General features: G+C 41.3%; 1 protein-coding gene across 2 annotated transcripts; it reads left to right on the top strand.

Annotated features, from left to right (window-relative positions):
• The first annotated feature begins 7,996 nt into the window (after nucleotides 1-7,996).
• LOC115407280 (GTPase IMAP family member 9-like) lies at nucleotides 7,997-14,451 on the top strand. 2 transcript variants are annotated; one of them, XM_030117651.1, is made up of 2 exons: nucleotides 7,997-8,121; nucleotides 10,207-11,547. In XM_030117651.1, the coding sequence occupies exons 1-2, from the start codon at nucleotides 8,100-8,102 to the stop codon at nucleotides 11,172-11,174; spliced, it is 990 nt and encodes a 329-aa protein (XP_029973511.1). In that variant the 5' UTR covers nucleotides 7,997-8,099; the 3' UTR covers nucleotides 11,175-11,547. The 2 variants fall into 2 exon arrangements, with proteins under 2 accessions (XP_029973511.1, XP_029973512.1); XM_030117652.1 differs by lacking the exon at nucleotides 10,207-11,547 and adding an exon at nucleotides 12,597-14,451 and having other exon boundaries at nucleotides 8,054-8,121.
• The last annotated feature ends 457 nt before the right edge of the window (nucleotides 14,452-14,908 follow it).

The following is a 14,908-nucleotide window of genomic DNA, read 5'->3' as shown; positions in this document are numbered from 1 at the left end:
CCTTACGTGTTTATGCAACAGAAACACATTTGAATGGGATAATAAGCATGTTACCTGTCCAGCAGAAACTTCCCCACGTCGTGATCAGTCCTAAATCCCTTTTGTGCTTTGAATGTCCGCCACCTCACAAAGGATTCTCCGAGTAAAACACGCGTTTTGCCCTTCTTTTCTATGGCCTTTCTTCTATCCTCTGCCATCTGAAACAATGTTCTTTTTTTTGTGGCTAAGCATCTTCGGAGGTTTTCGCTGGAGGAGCAAGCCGCTTCTGCAGGCTCCCGCTGCACGTCACTTCCTAAACGATGCTCTGCGCATGCGAGGCTCGAAACCAGAACGCGCACAGAGGAGGCGACTCGACATGATATGTCATCACGCAAACGCCTTCCCACATTGATTGGCATTATGACTGCCCAATCACGATTTGGAACCATACAATTCTGATTGGTTCTAAGGATCCTCCAGTATACCTTTAAAATTGACTAGTAATACTGTAGAGTTAAAATGAATTCAGCAGACAGATTAATTTAAATATCAGTTGAGAGTAAAAAAGTGACCTTTAGTGGAGGACAGTAAACACATCATTCTTAAAAAGCAGTTAAAATTTACAAAGCATCTTATAATTGGAGGGCAAGAAAAGTTTGTTTTGCTGGCAGCGCCTCTTACAATTTAAATTGATCAGCACCATGATCTGTCCTCCTGTCCATCTCTCTGTGGTCTATTTGTGTGTTTAATGAGTATCATCAGGACTTTCTTTATGCCTTCATCCCAGCAATAGGTGTCATAGCTCAGAGTGGAAACTGACAGAAGCAACAAAAGACAGAAGCCGGATCCAGGTGTGTTGGCTCCTGCCCGCTGTGTGAATCAGCCACTTACCTTGTCAAATTTTTACAAGACAGACTGTGAATTAAAACTTAAGTGGGCTGCAGTCAATAACCTGCTGAAAGTAGCAGCCCTGAAGTAAAACAGTGAGAGAGAGAAAAAAAAAATGAGACAAAGGAACAACCTGGGTGAATGTCTAAAAATATCACAAATGGCAAAGCCAAATCACAGGGAAGCGGTGCCAGCAGTCAGTCTCCTGACAGGCTGCAGCCCCCGACGCAAAATGTGCCAGCTCCAAAATGTCACAGTATGCAAATGCTTCATAATTTGAAATAACTACTCTTACGCTTTTCAACATCCAAAGAGTTCCCCGCTGTAACAACAGCAGCACAATGCTTTCTATATGTAGTCGGGTGTCGTGTTCACAACCTCGCTGTTTTAAATGAGTGACTGAAAATTAAGGGAAGAGTTTCATTTTAAATGTTGTCTTTCCTTCTTGGTGGACAGTTTTCCCAGCTGGAAAAAAACAAAAAAAACATCAGCAATCACTGACAGTAACAATTAATTTGGGATCAAGTGTGTGTGACCTGTTGAACCGCAGACTGGCTGGAGAGCCGCTCAATGTCACAAAAACACTATTGCAAAATGAGAATAGTGGACACTTGATTGGGCGTGTGTGTGTGTGTCTCTGTTTTAGTCTCTGTATGGGGTCAGAAACAGGAACATGTGACATAGGAGGTTATCGTCTGCCTTCTTTTAAATGCAGCACTCTACTAACCTAACATTGTCCATTTGATTACAACTGATGGTGTGCATGGCACCTGTTGTGTAGTTTTGTAGTTGTGAGTGTGTATCTATATTAATGTCACTGATAATACAGATAATCTGCAAAAAGTACATGTTTTTAGTTACCAATGTCCTTCAACCTTCATTATGAGAACTTCTTGCTGTACAAAGTTGGATTAAAGTAATTAAATTCTGAGGTTTGAAATGTGTTTTTCGTTGATTTAGGGTGAAACCTAAAGTCGGAGCCAGGAACCACAGTGAGAACTAAAGCCACCTCCCACAGAGTTGAAACCACATCACACCTCATTAACTCTCTCATAACCTCGTGTAAAAACTTGAAAAATAAAGATAATGATCAGTTTGTTCTTTGTATTCAGTAACATTACTGGTATAATTAGAAAGTGTGTGAATCAGAACATTTATCGTATTTGTTTTCAGGATCATCAAGAGTCAAACAGTTCAGTCTGTGAAGAAATTCCCCTCCGGGAATTAATGAAGTAAATCTGATTCTAATTCTGACGCAGAAAAACTGTTGCATTATGAAGCTGTTCCATTAATGTAACATTTCAACAAGTTACATTCTGTTATTTAAATAACAGAAAAAGAGAAGAATCAATAAAAAGGGTTTTCCAAGTGACTTTTAAGAAAGAGAATCAGAAAAACAAATCATGTTTAAAATATTTATAGAAACCAAAGTGCAGACCGATAGAAAAGTTCTTCTGACACATAGAAATACTTGATATGTTACTGTGGCAGTGCTTTATTTTACACATTATGTGACGCTCATGAAATGTCGGTCACATTTTAAGTAGTTTTGTTTATTTTGAATGTATTATTTCTGTAAATTTGATTTGTGAATAAAATCCAAAATGATTAACCATTACTTCCTCTAAGAGCAAAGAACATTATTTTCATATGAGACAACTGTCACTTATGAGAGACTTATTCAGTCCCACCAATAGGAGGCAGTGGTGCCTTGTTTCTCTAGCCTCGTAAACCAGCCCCGCCCACTCCTCATCCACATTTGGATTTTGGAGCTGGGGTGGGTCAGGGGGCGTTGGTTACTCCTTTGACTGACAACGCACTTCAGCCAATCAGCGCTTCAAAAGAAATGCGTCATCAAAATGTGTTAGCGTCTCTAAGAGTTAGCTTTAGCTCTTTAGCTCTAGCTTCTCTACACGCAAAGACACGCAAAAACGTCTTTTTCTGTTAGAAACTCACCAGGCTCAGACTCTTGCTCTTGCTTGATTGTTGTAATACTTGGTATTTTGGCTATAACTTTACTTATTGCAGCTTTCAGACGAAACGAAAGACTTAAATTTAAAGTCCGTAATCTCCTTTACACTCATGATGACATCACTTCCGGTTTAGCTGCCGGAATTCGCCAAAAAAATTTGAAAACAAAAAGCAGCAACGCTGATTGGCTCGACCGTTGAGTTGCATTCTCTTTCTATTGGCTTGTCCCCACACCCACCCCAGCTCCGAAATCCAATTGTGGATGAGGAGTGGGCGGGGCTGGTTTACGAGGCTAATAGGTGCGTTCGACGTGAGAAAGCCAGAGGCAGACTTTTAAGACTTTTGAGCCGCCCCGCCCAGATGTGGCCCAACGTCACTGATACGTAGGACCTACGTAGGGCATCAAAAACTCGCGAGACCCAAACGAGATCGGTCACAGAGGTAGCTGCTGTGAGCTGCTCGAGAGCAACTCACCGCGGCTACCTGGCCCACCTCTCTGTTTCATACAGGCAGGGGATTGGACCCGAGCCCACTCGTCATCAATAATAACACGCTTCATTTGCATAAATAAACACTCCTCAAGGTGGGAGTCATGACAAACACAAACATGGAGAACCATAGGGTTGTCCAAGTTGGAGGCAGACTTATAACTCCACCCCACGGCTGCACCGTCTACTTCGTCTAGCTCCATCTACCTCTGGCTTTGCCATCGTGAACGCACCTATTGTTTCTCCAAACGGATGTGTCAACTTCCTCATTCTGCTGAGCGAAGCTAGCCTCGTAATCCAGACCCGCCCACTCCTCGTCCACATTTGGATTTGGAGTTGGGCTTAGTCTGGATAGGAGTCCATAGAAACTTCTTGCAGGGGGTGTCGGTTACTACTCTGACTGACAGCGTACTTCAGCCAATAAGCGCTTCAAAACTAATACGTCATCAAAATGCGTTTGCTTCTCTAAGGGTTTAGCATTAGCTCATTAGCTCTAGCTTCCCTACATGCAAAGACACACGAAAACATCTTTTCCTGAAAGAAACTCACTAAGTGCAGACTCTTGCTCTTGCTTGATTGTTGTAATTCTTGGTATTTTGGCTATAACTTTACTTATTGCAGCTTTCAGACGATGGTTAAAGTTAAAGCTAGGGTAGACGATGTTGTCCAGAAGCACTTTTTGTCATACTGAGTGAGATGCTCCTTGCCCCCTGGGAGAAGTCAATACATTATGTGTACGGAAAAAGGTGCGTAAAAAATCTGACAACTGTAGCGGCCAAAGGACAGTAAAAACTCCGACCAATCGTAAGGCGCGGACCGCTCTTAAGAAACCAATCAAATCCCTTCGCCATTCTACCAGCCCCCTGCGCGTACATTTCTATGGTGTGCACTGGCCTTGGTTCAGTGCGCACGCACATTGCCAAGGTGCTCTGGGTGCTCGCGGCTCGTGTGAAAAATAGAACGAAATGGAGCGGGCGCGCTGCGCTCCTATGCGCGTTGTGTGCGTACAGTCAGAAAGGTTAATAACACTGGAGGTGATCTCAAACTCAGTGCGCATGGCGCTTTCGTGTCCAGTGCGTTCGCTCCCAACGAGAGTTCCTCCAATGGGGTGGGAGCTGGGCGGAGCTAGGCGGAGCCTTGGAGATGCTACATTTGTGCTACATGCTAGTTTTCCAAGATCGCCGACCCTAGCTTTAAAGTCCGTAACCTTCGCTACGCGCAGCGATAGTGTCACTTCCGGTTTAGCCACCGGAATTTGCCAAAAAAATTTGAAAACAAAAAGTAGCAACGCTGATTGGCTCGGCCGTTTCACGACCGAGTGAAATCCCCTTCTGTGGGCTCCTACCCAGACTGAACCCAACTCCAAAATCCAAACGTGGATGAGGAGTGGGCGCGGGGCTGATTTACGAGGCAAGAGCAAAGCCAGACTGCACCAGAAGCATGGGTCGCCATTGTCATCTTTTGTCCTGTTTTACAGGTTAGCAGAGTGTGAATATATTCATAAAACTTACTGAAACTTGTGGTTACATGTTTGAAGAAGAAGATCATTTGAGCTTGTTCATGTTTTGAGTGGATTTGACCGTGTTTTTAGAATGAATGAGAAACGTGTTTCCTCCGTGCCTCACACGTGGCATAAGATGGCGCATTGGTGTAGTTTTTTTCTTTGTGACCAAACTCTGTATTCATTTATGGCTCCAGCACATTTTGTTTGAAGTTAAATATCATTCTTATGGATTTGTATATTGATGTGTAAATAAGTTATGAGTTACAGTGTCTTCGTGTGATTGTTTGAAAATGGTTAAAAATGGATCAGCTTTGTCTTCAGCTCATGCATTTATCCCAGAATTTAAGAATACACTCGTGTCTGTAATTTCAACTAAAAGTAAGGTTAAATAAGTTACATTTCATTGATTTAGATTTGATCTGAGTGATAAACAGTTAATTTGACTGAGAAGGGACGTATTATTGCAGTACTATACTGGATGTAAGATCATACTTTGTGGTAAAATGATAGTGTTTCATTGAGAAAACAAGATTGACTTGTGACTGTTTAAGATCAATCGTAATTTTGTTTCTGATATTATGTTTAAAAAGATATGGGAATTTGGAAAAGAAAGAATATTGTGGGAATTGTGAATAAATTCTGCTGAGGAAGCCAGACTGCACCAGAAGCATCGGCCGTCCGTCTCATCTTTTTTTCCTGTTTTACAGGATTCTTATCTGTTTACACCTGTTACAATTACATGCTGTATATTGAACTTATTCTGTTGTTTCATAAAGTTGTGTCCTCTACTTTTAGGACCCAATACTTTACTTTGATCCTAATGTGTTTTTTCATGTGTGTGTCTTTACTCTTTTGTGTTTTACTATAAATAAATAAATAAATAAAATTTGGATTTGCTTTTTTATTTTTTGTTTTGTTTTTTAAAGCACGATTTTTCACTTTTTTTTTTTTTCAGAAAAAATAGTGAGAGGAAACAGCAGATGTACACATTTTCAGAACTAGTTTGATACTAAGAGTAAAAGTGATAGGCATGTGGTTCAAGTTGATTCTTTCACAGTTTGAAACACCTGGTTCATGCAATGTCTCTGAAAATATAACAAATCCATGTGATTATTCGTGCAGGAGCCATCTGCTCAAACACCAGCCACAGTGACAACTAATACAAACCCCCAGTTTAAACTGATGGCAGGCAGTAAACAGATTTGTGTGGATGATTAATGTATTGATGACCGTGATGGGTTAAACTTGTATTTCAGGGTAGTCCCAGAAACACCCTTATTTTCTATTTTAGAAGTGAGACGATTCTGAGAAGACAAATTGCAGCGTTGAGGTGAATCACTGAGACGAATTCCTGATGCGTTGTTGCTTATTTATGAACCAATCTCGTGAATCCTTCTGCTGTCTTCAGCTGATTACTTCACACAAATAGAAACGAGCGAGGCAGCTGAAACAAAAGATCATCTCAGGAGCTTAGATTGAGCTCATGCTGAGATGAGAGGAAGAGTTTATGAAGTATGAGAAAATGGTCCAACTCTTTAACTGATGTTAAATGAGGCACATTGATGCGTTAAAGGCAGAGTTTGTATTTTTCCCCCCTTTTTCTCTGAGTGTTTATGAACCAGACAATCCTGACATCCTGTGGCGGCTTGCCGGTACTTCAGCTCTGTGGAGCTTAACTGCAGCTTGCAGTCAGACAAATGGCTCGTTAGCAGCCATTAAGAGGCCTTTATAGCAGCCATTATGTTCAGCCTGTTATCAATTAGAGAAAGTAGACTGGTGGTGAACTGTTGATGTCAGCTTCTTATACAGCTCACGACGGCAAAGAGGTTAACTGAGAGGGAAGAGGCCTCCACTGCAGGTCACACTTTCCATGTCCTAATTTGAGTTGAACTGCTGTTAATCATTTGATATCTACAGAGGAACCACGAGTTCCTAAAATTAAAGGGACGGTTGTTTAGAAACTGAAGGAGATCCACTTCACAAACGCTCACGGAGCCAGAAAGACGCGAAGACAGACGAGTAGAACGAGTTCAGCAGCATGTTTTCCTGGGCCGTCCTGACCGGTAGTAACCGCGCTGAATCATGTTACACGTAACATGACAGAGAATTAAGTCAGTCAGTAGTGTTTGCTGTGACACAAAACCTACAAACAAAGAAGTTAGTTACACACAAAAATCTGGGTTGGACTGGATTATAATCCATCATTTCTGTATAGAGATGCTTGTGCAGGGAAAGTAATTGACATTAACCACTTTCTATACCAAGGGTGGACATGCAAAGTCATTCATATTTCAGTAGGAATATATTGAGATGTGTTCATGAGGCAGATTCCAAAAGGTTTTGGATAAATGTGTAAAATGTATGAAAGAAAAACCTCACATGCATTGATTTGTGAATCTTATTCACAGTAGTGCATGTTTATATGTAAAATTTAAATTATGACATTGAACCACTTTAGTAAATGAAATATTAACTCACTCTGGAAATCAGGGTTACAACCCGTCCAAAAAAGTTGGGACATGGGAAATAAAATATATGTAAAATGTACGTATAATGAATTGCAAAATGACATGACGTCACCAGGGCGACCCACAGCCACTAGCACACATACACACACTAATAATGCATAGATTATACATTTTAAAGTTCCATTCATAGCATTTTATAATTTTTGCTCACACTTTGAGAATGTTTGTTCTTCTGTTGCGCTCATTTCACTTCACAATGAGCTTTTTCAAACATCACAACATGTTGTGTAACCGATATGTTGTTATTACACTGACATGAAGAGCTTGCATGTCGACACAGCTTACACCTCCCAAATTACCATTTGTTTACGGAGGTGTTGATTTACTTCTGACCGGCAAGTTCTGCATAGCTTGCATGTTTGCGTGATGAGCTGTGATTTCCCCACAACATGACTCATCAGTTTGCTAGTGCGGTAAAAGCAATTGAACATCAGACTATGTGAAGATCAGACATTCCTTATAGTTTATTAAAAGACGGACGTTTGGATCTGTGTGACTCGATGCATCAGTAGCGTTTCCTTCACTTCCATTCATGAAACATGAACATGCAATCCGCCATGTGAGGAAGTGTTCTTGGCTTTAAAGTGCAAGAAACTCCCTTCTTCTTCCTACTAGTTTTCACAGAAGGAAGAGGAACGCCCATGTGGCGGTGACAGTAAAGCGCCAGGTAGAAAAACCAGTACTGGACAAAGCACAACAGCAGCTGCCACAACAGGATCCGTGGAGATTTTACGTTTCAGGATGAGTGCATACATGTATCAAGGTAAGGGACAGTTGCTTCTTCTTTTTTAATTTTCAGTGAATATGTGAAGTCAGTAAAGCAGCAGTGATCGCTCATAGAGTGAATTCCTCTGGAGGCTGTCACATCATTTATTCCTATTACCTGTCAGGTGCAACTGTTCTGAAGCAATCCTTCTCCTTCAGTCATGAAATGCACTGGTCATAATATCAGCATGGTTTTTGGCTGGTTTGGTCAACAGTTAACAACAATGAGACATTTCTTACAGGAAAATATGATCTGGTGTTGCTTAGTGAATTCAATCTGTGTTTGATTATGAATAACTGCTGCATTCTACTGGCTTTGATGCACTTTAAGAAGCAGTTCTGATTGTTGATCAAGTAAAAGTTAATAGAAAATTCTTTGAAAAAGGTTTATGTCAGGGAAAACATCTATTCATAATTGGACTGTTCCTAACTTTGCAGGATGTTTTTTGTTTCTTATTTTAAATGGCGTCACAATCCAGTACATAACATATCAAAATAAACATCCGTTAATTGAATTAACTATTAACCAATTCATTGAACTGAGTTAAATATATGAACTTATCATTTCAGGCTTTTGCTTTTACAGCAGGATGTAATCCCTGGAGGGCTGCAGTCCTGCATGTTTTCAACGTCTTCCTCCACCAAACACCTGAATTTAATGAATGAATCATGATGAAGCTCTGCAGAAAGCCTGAAAATGAGCCAGTATTTACTATCAGGTGTGTTGAAATGAGGACACATTGAAGGAATGCAGCCCTCCAGGACCAGGATTCCCCACCCCTGCTGTCGAGCCTTTGTTTTTTGTGTCCTGCTTTGGTTTTAGAATCCCTGTCCTCCTGAACGTCTGCTTAACCTGTTCTTGGTTAAATACCAAATCACAACATTTCCACCTTCTTGATCTGCATTTGTATTGAGAGTCTTCTGATTAGTTGTTGGCATCCAGCATATCTGGAAGTCAGTTTCATTGAAAAGAAAAAACTAAAAAAAAAAGGAGAGGAAAGAAATCATGCCTGAACCCTAACTGAGTTTCCACCAAAGCAGTGAAGTAAAATCTGAAGATCAGATGAGAAGGTGGATGTTCAGATGTGCATGGGGATAAATATAGAGCAAATGAAACTGGACAGATCACTTTTATTCTGACATAAAACCATAGAGGTGCCTGCAGGCTGGTCATGACATTCTGAGTGGATTAAACATTGTCCTTGGTCAATTTCTTCAGAAGAACTCAGTCCTGGAAATAATGGATCAAAAAATGTTGAGTCATTTACATTGAATTTAAATCTTTTTTCAGAGTCAAACTTTTTTTTGTTTGTTTTTTTTTGTTTGTTTGTTTGTTCTTGTTTTTTTAGCCTAATTCAAATACGTATGAGCAAAAAAGGATTTCAGTTTTTTGGTCAAGTTTTTACCTCCATTGAAAAATATTACATCATAAAGTGTAATCATGTAACAAAATGCGTAAAAAAAAACAAAACAAAGGGATATTACAGTGAGTAATTTGCCTCCTCTTTTCTATGTCTTACAAAATGTCATTAAAAAATCACCACGTGGTTTTGCAGCATTAAAACCTGGACAGACGAGTGAAACATTCCAGAGCCAAACATAATGACCTGCTGCTTTCCCAGAAACTCTACAGCGTCAAACCCTGAATTCAACCACACCCGGTCTTATAGTAAATCTTCGGGTCTGTTTTCCTGATTGTTTATTTGCTGTTTGCAACTTCCTTCAAGAGTTTCAGCTTTTCACTATTTCAAATAGTGTGATGAATTTTGGAGTTTATGGGGCCTTTTCTGCAGACATTAATAACATTAGAGGACGATCCTTGTGTGATAGAGCAATGGAGTGAGTTAGACAATACAAGATAACGCAGACTAAAAGGATAACCTGTTGATCTGCTTCACCTGTTTTCTTTCAAGCACAGTCTCGTACGATTCAATCAGCAGAGAAAGAACCAGTCTCGAGTCGTGTCATGGATTCTACAGTCCTCTGAAACCTGTACCAAACAGATTTTATCTTCATCCGGATGAAGACATGCAGCCACCCCCGTAACGAAGAAGTGGTGAAACAGTGTATTTCTGTCCGACAGGGTACAACGGTGCCACGCTTCAAACCGAAAGGAGGATTGTTCTGGTGGGGAAGACCGGCGTGGGGAAGAGCGCAGCGGGAAACACCATCCTGGGGAGGGAGGCCTTCGAATCGGAGCTGTCTCCGTCCTCCCTCACGTCCAACTGCCAGAAGGCCAAAGGGGAGGTGGACGGCGTCAGCGTGGCCGTCATCGACACCCCGGGGCTCTTCGACACCAACTTCACGCAGGAAGAGGTGCTGAACAAGATCAAGATGTGCATCTCGCTGTCGGCTCCCGGGCCGCACGCCTTCCTGGTGGTGCTCCAGCTGGGCAGGTTCACGCAGGAGGAGAAGGACACCGTCAAAATGATCCAGACCACTTTCGGCGAGGACGCGGCGAATTACTCCATGGTCCTGTTCACGCACGGAGACCAGCTGAAGCAGCAGACCATCGAGGGCTTCATCTCAGAGAGCCCCGAGCTGAGGATTCTCATCCAGCAGTGCCACAGCAGATACCACGTCTTCAACAACGAAATCAAGGACCCCAAACAAGTCAGTCAGCTCATGGACAAGATCGAGAGCATGGTGATGGTCAACGGCGGCGGCTACTACACCAACGCCATGTTCATGAGAGCGGAGGCGGCCATTCTGAAGGAGAAGGACCGACTCCTGAAGGAGATGGAGGCAGAGAAGAAGAAGGAGCTGGACGAGCTGAGAGCCCGGTACGCCGGGGGAACCTACCGCAGGGAGGAGACCCAGCTGCACGTCAGATACGAGCAAGCCGCCAGGACCCGGGCCGAGAGATCAAACGACTTCACCGCGGCGCCGGCGGTGGCGATAGCGGCGGCCTGCGGGGCGGCCGTGGGGGGCTTGATCGGCGTCGCAGGAGGTCCGATCGGCATGGCGATCGGAGTGGCGGCGGGAGCCGCTGCCGGAGCGGCGATCGGCGCTGTGACAGTGGGCCTTTCAAATAAATGCCACGTGCAGTGAGGGCGACACGCCATCCAGTTAGAAACTACTGTTTATATGTTAATATTACCAAACATACTATTTATATCAGCATATTATCCACCTGCATGTGCACATGATTTTAATTCCCAGAAGACATTTCTTCATCTTGAGCTGTTTTTAATGATTCTTCAGTTCATAGTCAAGTACCAGTAAGAAGGAACTGAGTCTCATGTACAATACTCTATGTGTGCATGTATGTATATTTAATTCATTCGGTCTTCTCATTTATAAATGAATTTAATCAATGTTCAACTTATCAAAAGCATTGCACTGATAAACTGTGTGTATGCATGTGTTGATTTCCAATAAATTCAAATGGACATCATAGAAATCATGGGTAGTTCTTTATTTCTCTGAATGGAAGATAGAAAAATGTACTATTTTATCCACAGATGATGAACACACAAGTAGACACTGACTCTGCTCACTGCCCAGAATTCATGATGAAAAAAAAACACAATAATGCTTCAAAGGATGTTTATAGAATTTTTTTAAAGATATTTTTTAATCAGCTATAATTCACCGACCACTGTCACCATCTGACGGGTTCTGTGTTCGAGCTGTGATCTGACAGCTGTGAAAGCTGTAACTGGTTCAAACTGTGATTTCATTCTCAGAGTGATAAATAACCAGGCACACTTTCTCCTGTAAAACATTTCATAAAATGAGAGAAATACTGCAGTATTTCCATTAAAGCTCAATTGGTGCTGAAAGCTTTGCTTTTTGTACAGCTTATTGTTTTTGCTCAAAGGAATTAAAGTTTACGGGTAAAAAATAAATGCAAAAAAAATCATGTTTTCAAGATTTTTTGTTGTGTTATGCCCAGTAAAAATCTTGAAAGTTGGCATCAGTTTGCACACTCACTACACTTCTAACAATGATGTATAATGTCTAAGAACAAGCAAAATGAAAAACTGTAAGCAAGGACAGGATATTTTAATGAGGATATATGACAGAAAAAGAGCTAAAAGGTTTTAAAAAAAAATACACATATCACTGTGATTAGAGGATCTCGTGATCTTAAAGTACTTCACATGATAAGTCATGTTTTCCGTACAGCAGTGGTGACTGAGCGACAATGTGCTTATCCATCTTTGGATCACTTTGTGTTCATACTAAATACATTTCAGGTGAATGCAACACGCGACGGATGCATCTGATAACATCTGGTAAACTCTACTCGGGGAAACTTTTATTCATGTGAACGGTATTTTGATGAGTTCCTGGTATTTTAACCTCGTGACGCTTTCACGGCGGAGATTCCTTGAAGGAAGTGGCCTCATTAGGCAGGCTTGTGCATCTTGTAATATAGGTTGGTTGACATTTTTGGAGTGATCTAGACTATCTTTACTGATAAAATCAAAGCAAAGACCAAATATGCTGCTGTTGTTTTTCTTCCAGAAGAATCTCGAAAACAGAAGAAGAAGAAGAAGAAGGTGACGGATGAACTCCGGATAATAATGGTGGGGAAGACAGGAGGAGGGAAAAGCGCTACAGGAAACACCATCTTGGGACGAAAAGCCTTCGAGTCTGAGCTGTCTCCGTCGTCCTGGACCGCGAGGTGCAAGAAAGCCGAGGGAGAGGTCGAAGGTCGGAACGTGGCCATCGTCGACACGCCGGGCCTGTTTGACACGAACGTCAACGAGGAAGGGGAAGTGTTGAAGAAGCTCAAAACGTGCGTGTCTCTGTCGGCACCGGGTCCTCACATCTTCCTGGTGGTCCTCCGGCTCGGCAGGTTTACCACCGAAGAAGAAAACACTCTCAACACCATCCAGACCACCTTTGGTGACGAGGCGGCCCAGTACTCTCTGTTGCTGTTCACTCACGGAGACAAACTGAAGAAGCAAACCATCGAAACCTTCATTTCAAAGAGCGAGAGGCTGAAAGCGCTCATCCAGACGTACCACTGCAGATACCACGTCTTCAACAACGAGGCCAAAGACCGGGAGCAAGTGGCTCAGCTCATGGAGAAGATCGACAGGATCGTGCTGGAGAACGGCGGAGGACACTACTCAGCGAAGATGTTCAGAAAGGCCAAGCGGGCCTCAAAGAAGGAGAAGCGAAGGCTCTCGAAGGAGCTGAAGGCTGCAGAGCAGCAAAGGAGGAGCAGCCTGAAGGCCAAAGTAAAGAGCGAAATGGATTTAACTGAGAAACCCGACAAATGTGTTTTGCAGTAGACAGTTGAGGCATTTGGACAGTGAACTTGGTAAAGAGATATCATCCAGCCATTGCAAGTCACTTTACATTTGCATTGCTTTCATATTCTTTCAGCTTTGGTGCAGGATCTCAGTAAAGAAGGGCTACTCTGGACGACACTGGAGAGTTGTGTGATATTTTACACCCACAACATAGTTTGAACCCTATTTCCTCCTAACAGATCACAGAAACAATATCTGGTTGCCATGTGTTTAGTTTGAATAGTATTGACCCATTACTTTTTTTAATCTATTTTTAAAAAAGTGAACTAAGAAATGTGTTTTTAACATTGTCTTTTTGCTGTTTCAATGGATTTAACAGAATCTAGCTACATTAAATTGAACTGAATCTTCAACTCTTGCCTCTTTAGACTGGCAGCAGTGACACCTGGTGGCCATATTGTTAATTGCACCAACTGTTTGTGATTGCACGAAATGTCACTTCAACAGGTTTTTAAGTAAATAAATTCACCATTACATTTATAGATTAATATGAAAACTAATTCAGTTAAAAACGGCGGTCTTTATTTGTTTTTAATTACTTTTTAAAGTCTTTTGTATTTTGGGTTTTTCTCTGTAAAATACTTAGACAAGACTGTTGTAATTGGTGTGGTATAAATAAAGCTCATTTGAATTAGTTGCTATTTTAGAAGAAAGAAGTGGTATTTATGGCGGGTGCTGAAATGTCGACTAGTGTTCTGCTGTGCCTCACCGGTCGGTAGAAAATCTGCCTGTAGCTGGAAATCAATCAGCGGGAGGTGAGATTGAGAGCAGAGTTGATTTCTGCACCTGATGGGGAGCTTTATTGTCCAGGTGAGATCAGCTGAGGTGTGTCAGCCCCTTTAATTCCTCCACACATGACCCTCTGAAGTCTGGGATCAAGTCTTGGTCTTTGTTATGCAAAAACTGTCATGAAATCACAGCTGTAAATTTTGCATTTATGTTGGGTTTTGCTGAGGATTTTTAAAGACATTTACGTTCAGCTTTGAAGTATTAATAAGTCTGAATATTAGTAACTTGTTTCATTTGTTCAAACAACAGTAAAACTCCAGCATCAAACAGCCTCGTCACTGATGAGTTACACCATAATCCTCTTATGGGTTGAGTTATCCTTCATACCATGGTGTAATAAATATAATATGAATAATGGCACAAACGAGTATATAAATATATAATTAAGTGTTTTGTAGCAGGATTTAGAATTCAATTCTACATATTCAAAAATAAATGTTCTAATGTGCTTTAGCTCTCCATTTTATTTTTCTAAAAAAAATCTTTAGTATCACATCTGTATCAACAAATATAGATCATGTTATATAATTAATATTTAATCTTCCATACAGGTGAGTAATTACAGCTTGTACTTAAAAAAGAGATGATTGAATGATTATTAAAAATATGTTGAAGTTATTCCAGACTAGACCTAAAAACTAACATTCTCATCACTAAAAATGTTAATGCAGGTATGTCTGATTCACCCTAATTCCACACATTAAAAAGTGTTCTTAATTATTCTTT

Source organism: Salarias fasciatus, chromosome 19 (genome assembly GCF_902148845.1).
Source record: "Salarias fasciatus chromosome 19, fSalaFa1.1, whole genome shotgun sequence".
Lineage (NCBI taxonomy): Eukaryota > Metazoa > Chordata > Actinopteri > Blenniiformes > Blenniidae > Salarias > Salarias fasciatus.
The sequence above is the reverse complement of the archived record's forward strand: the minus strand, read 5'-3'. Positions and strand labels throughout refer to the sequence as shown.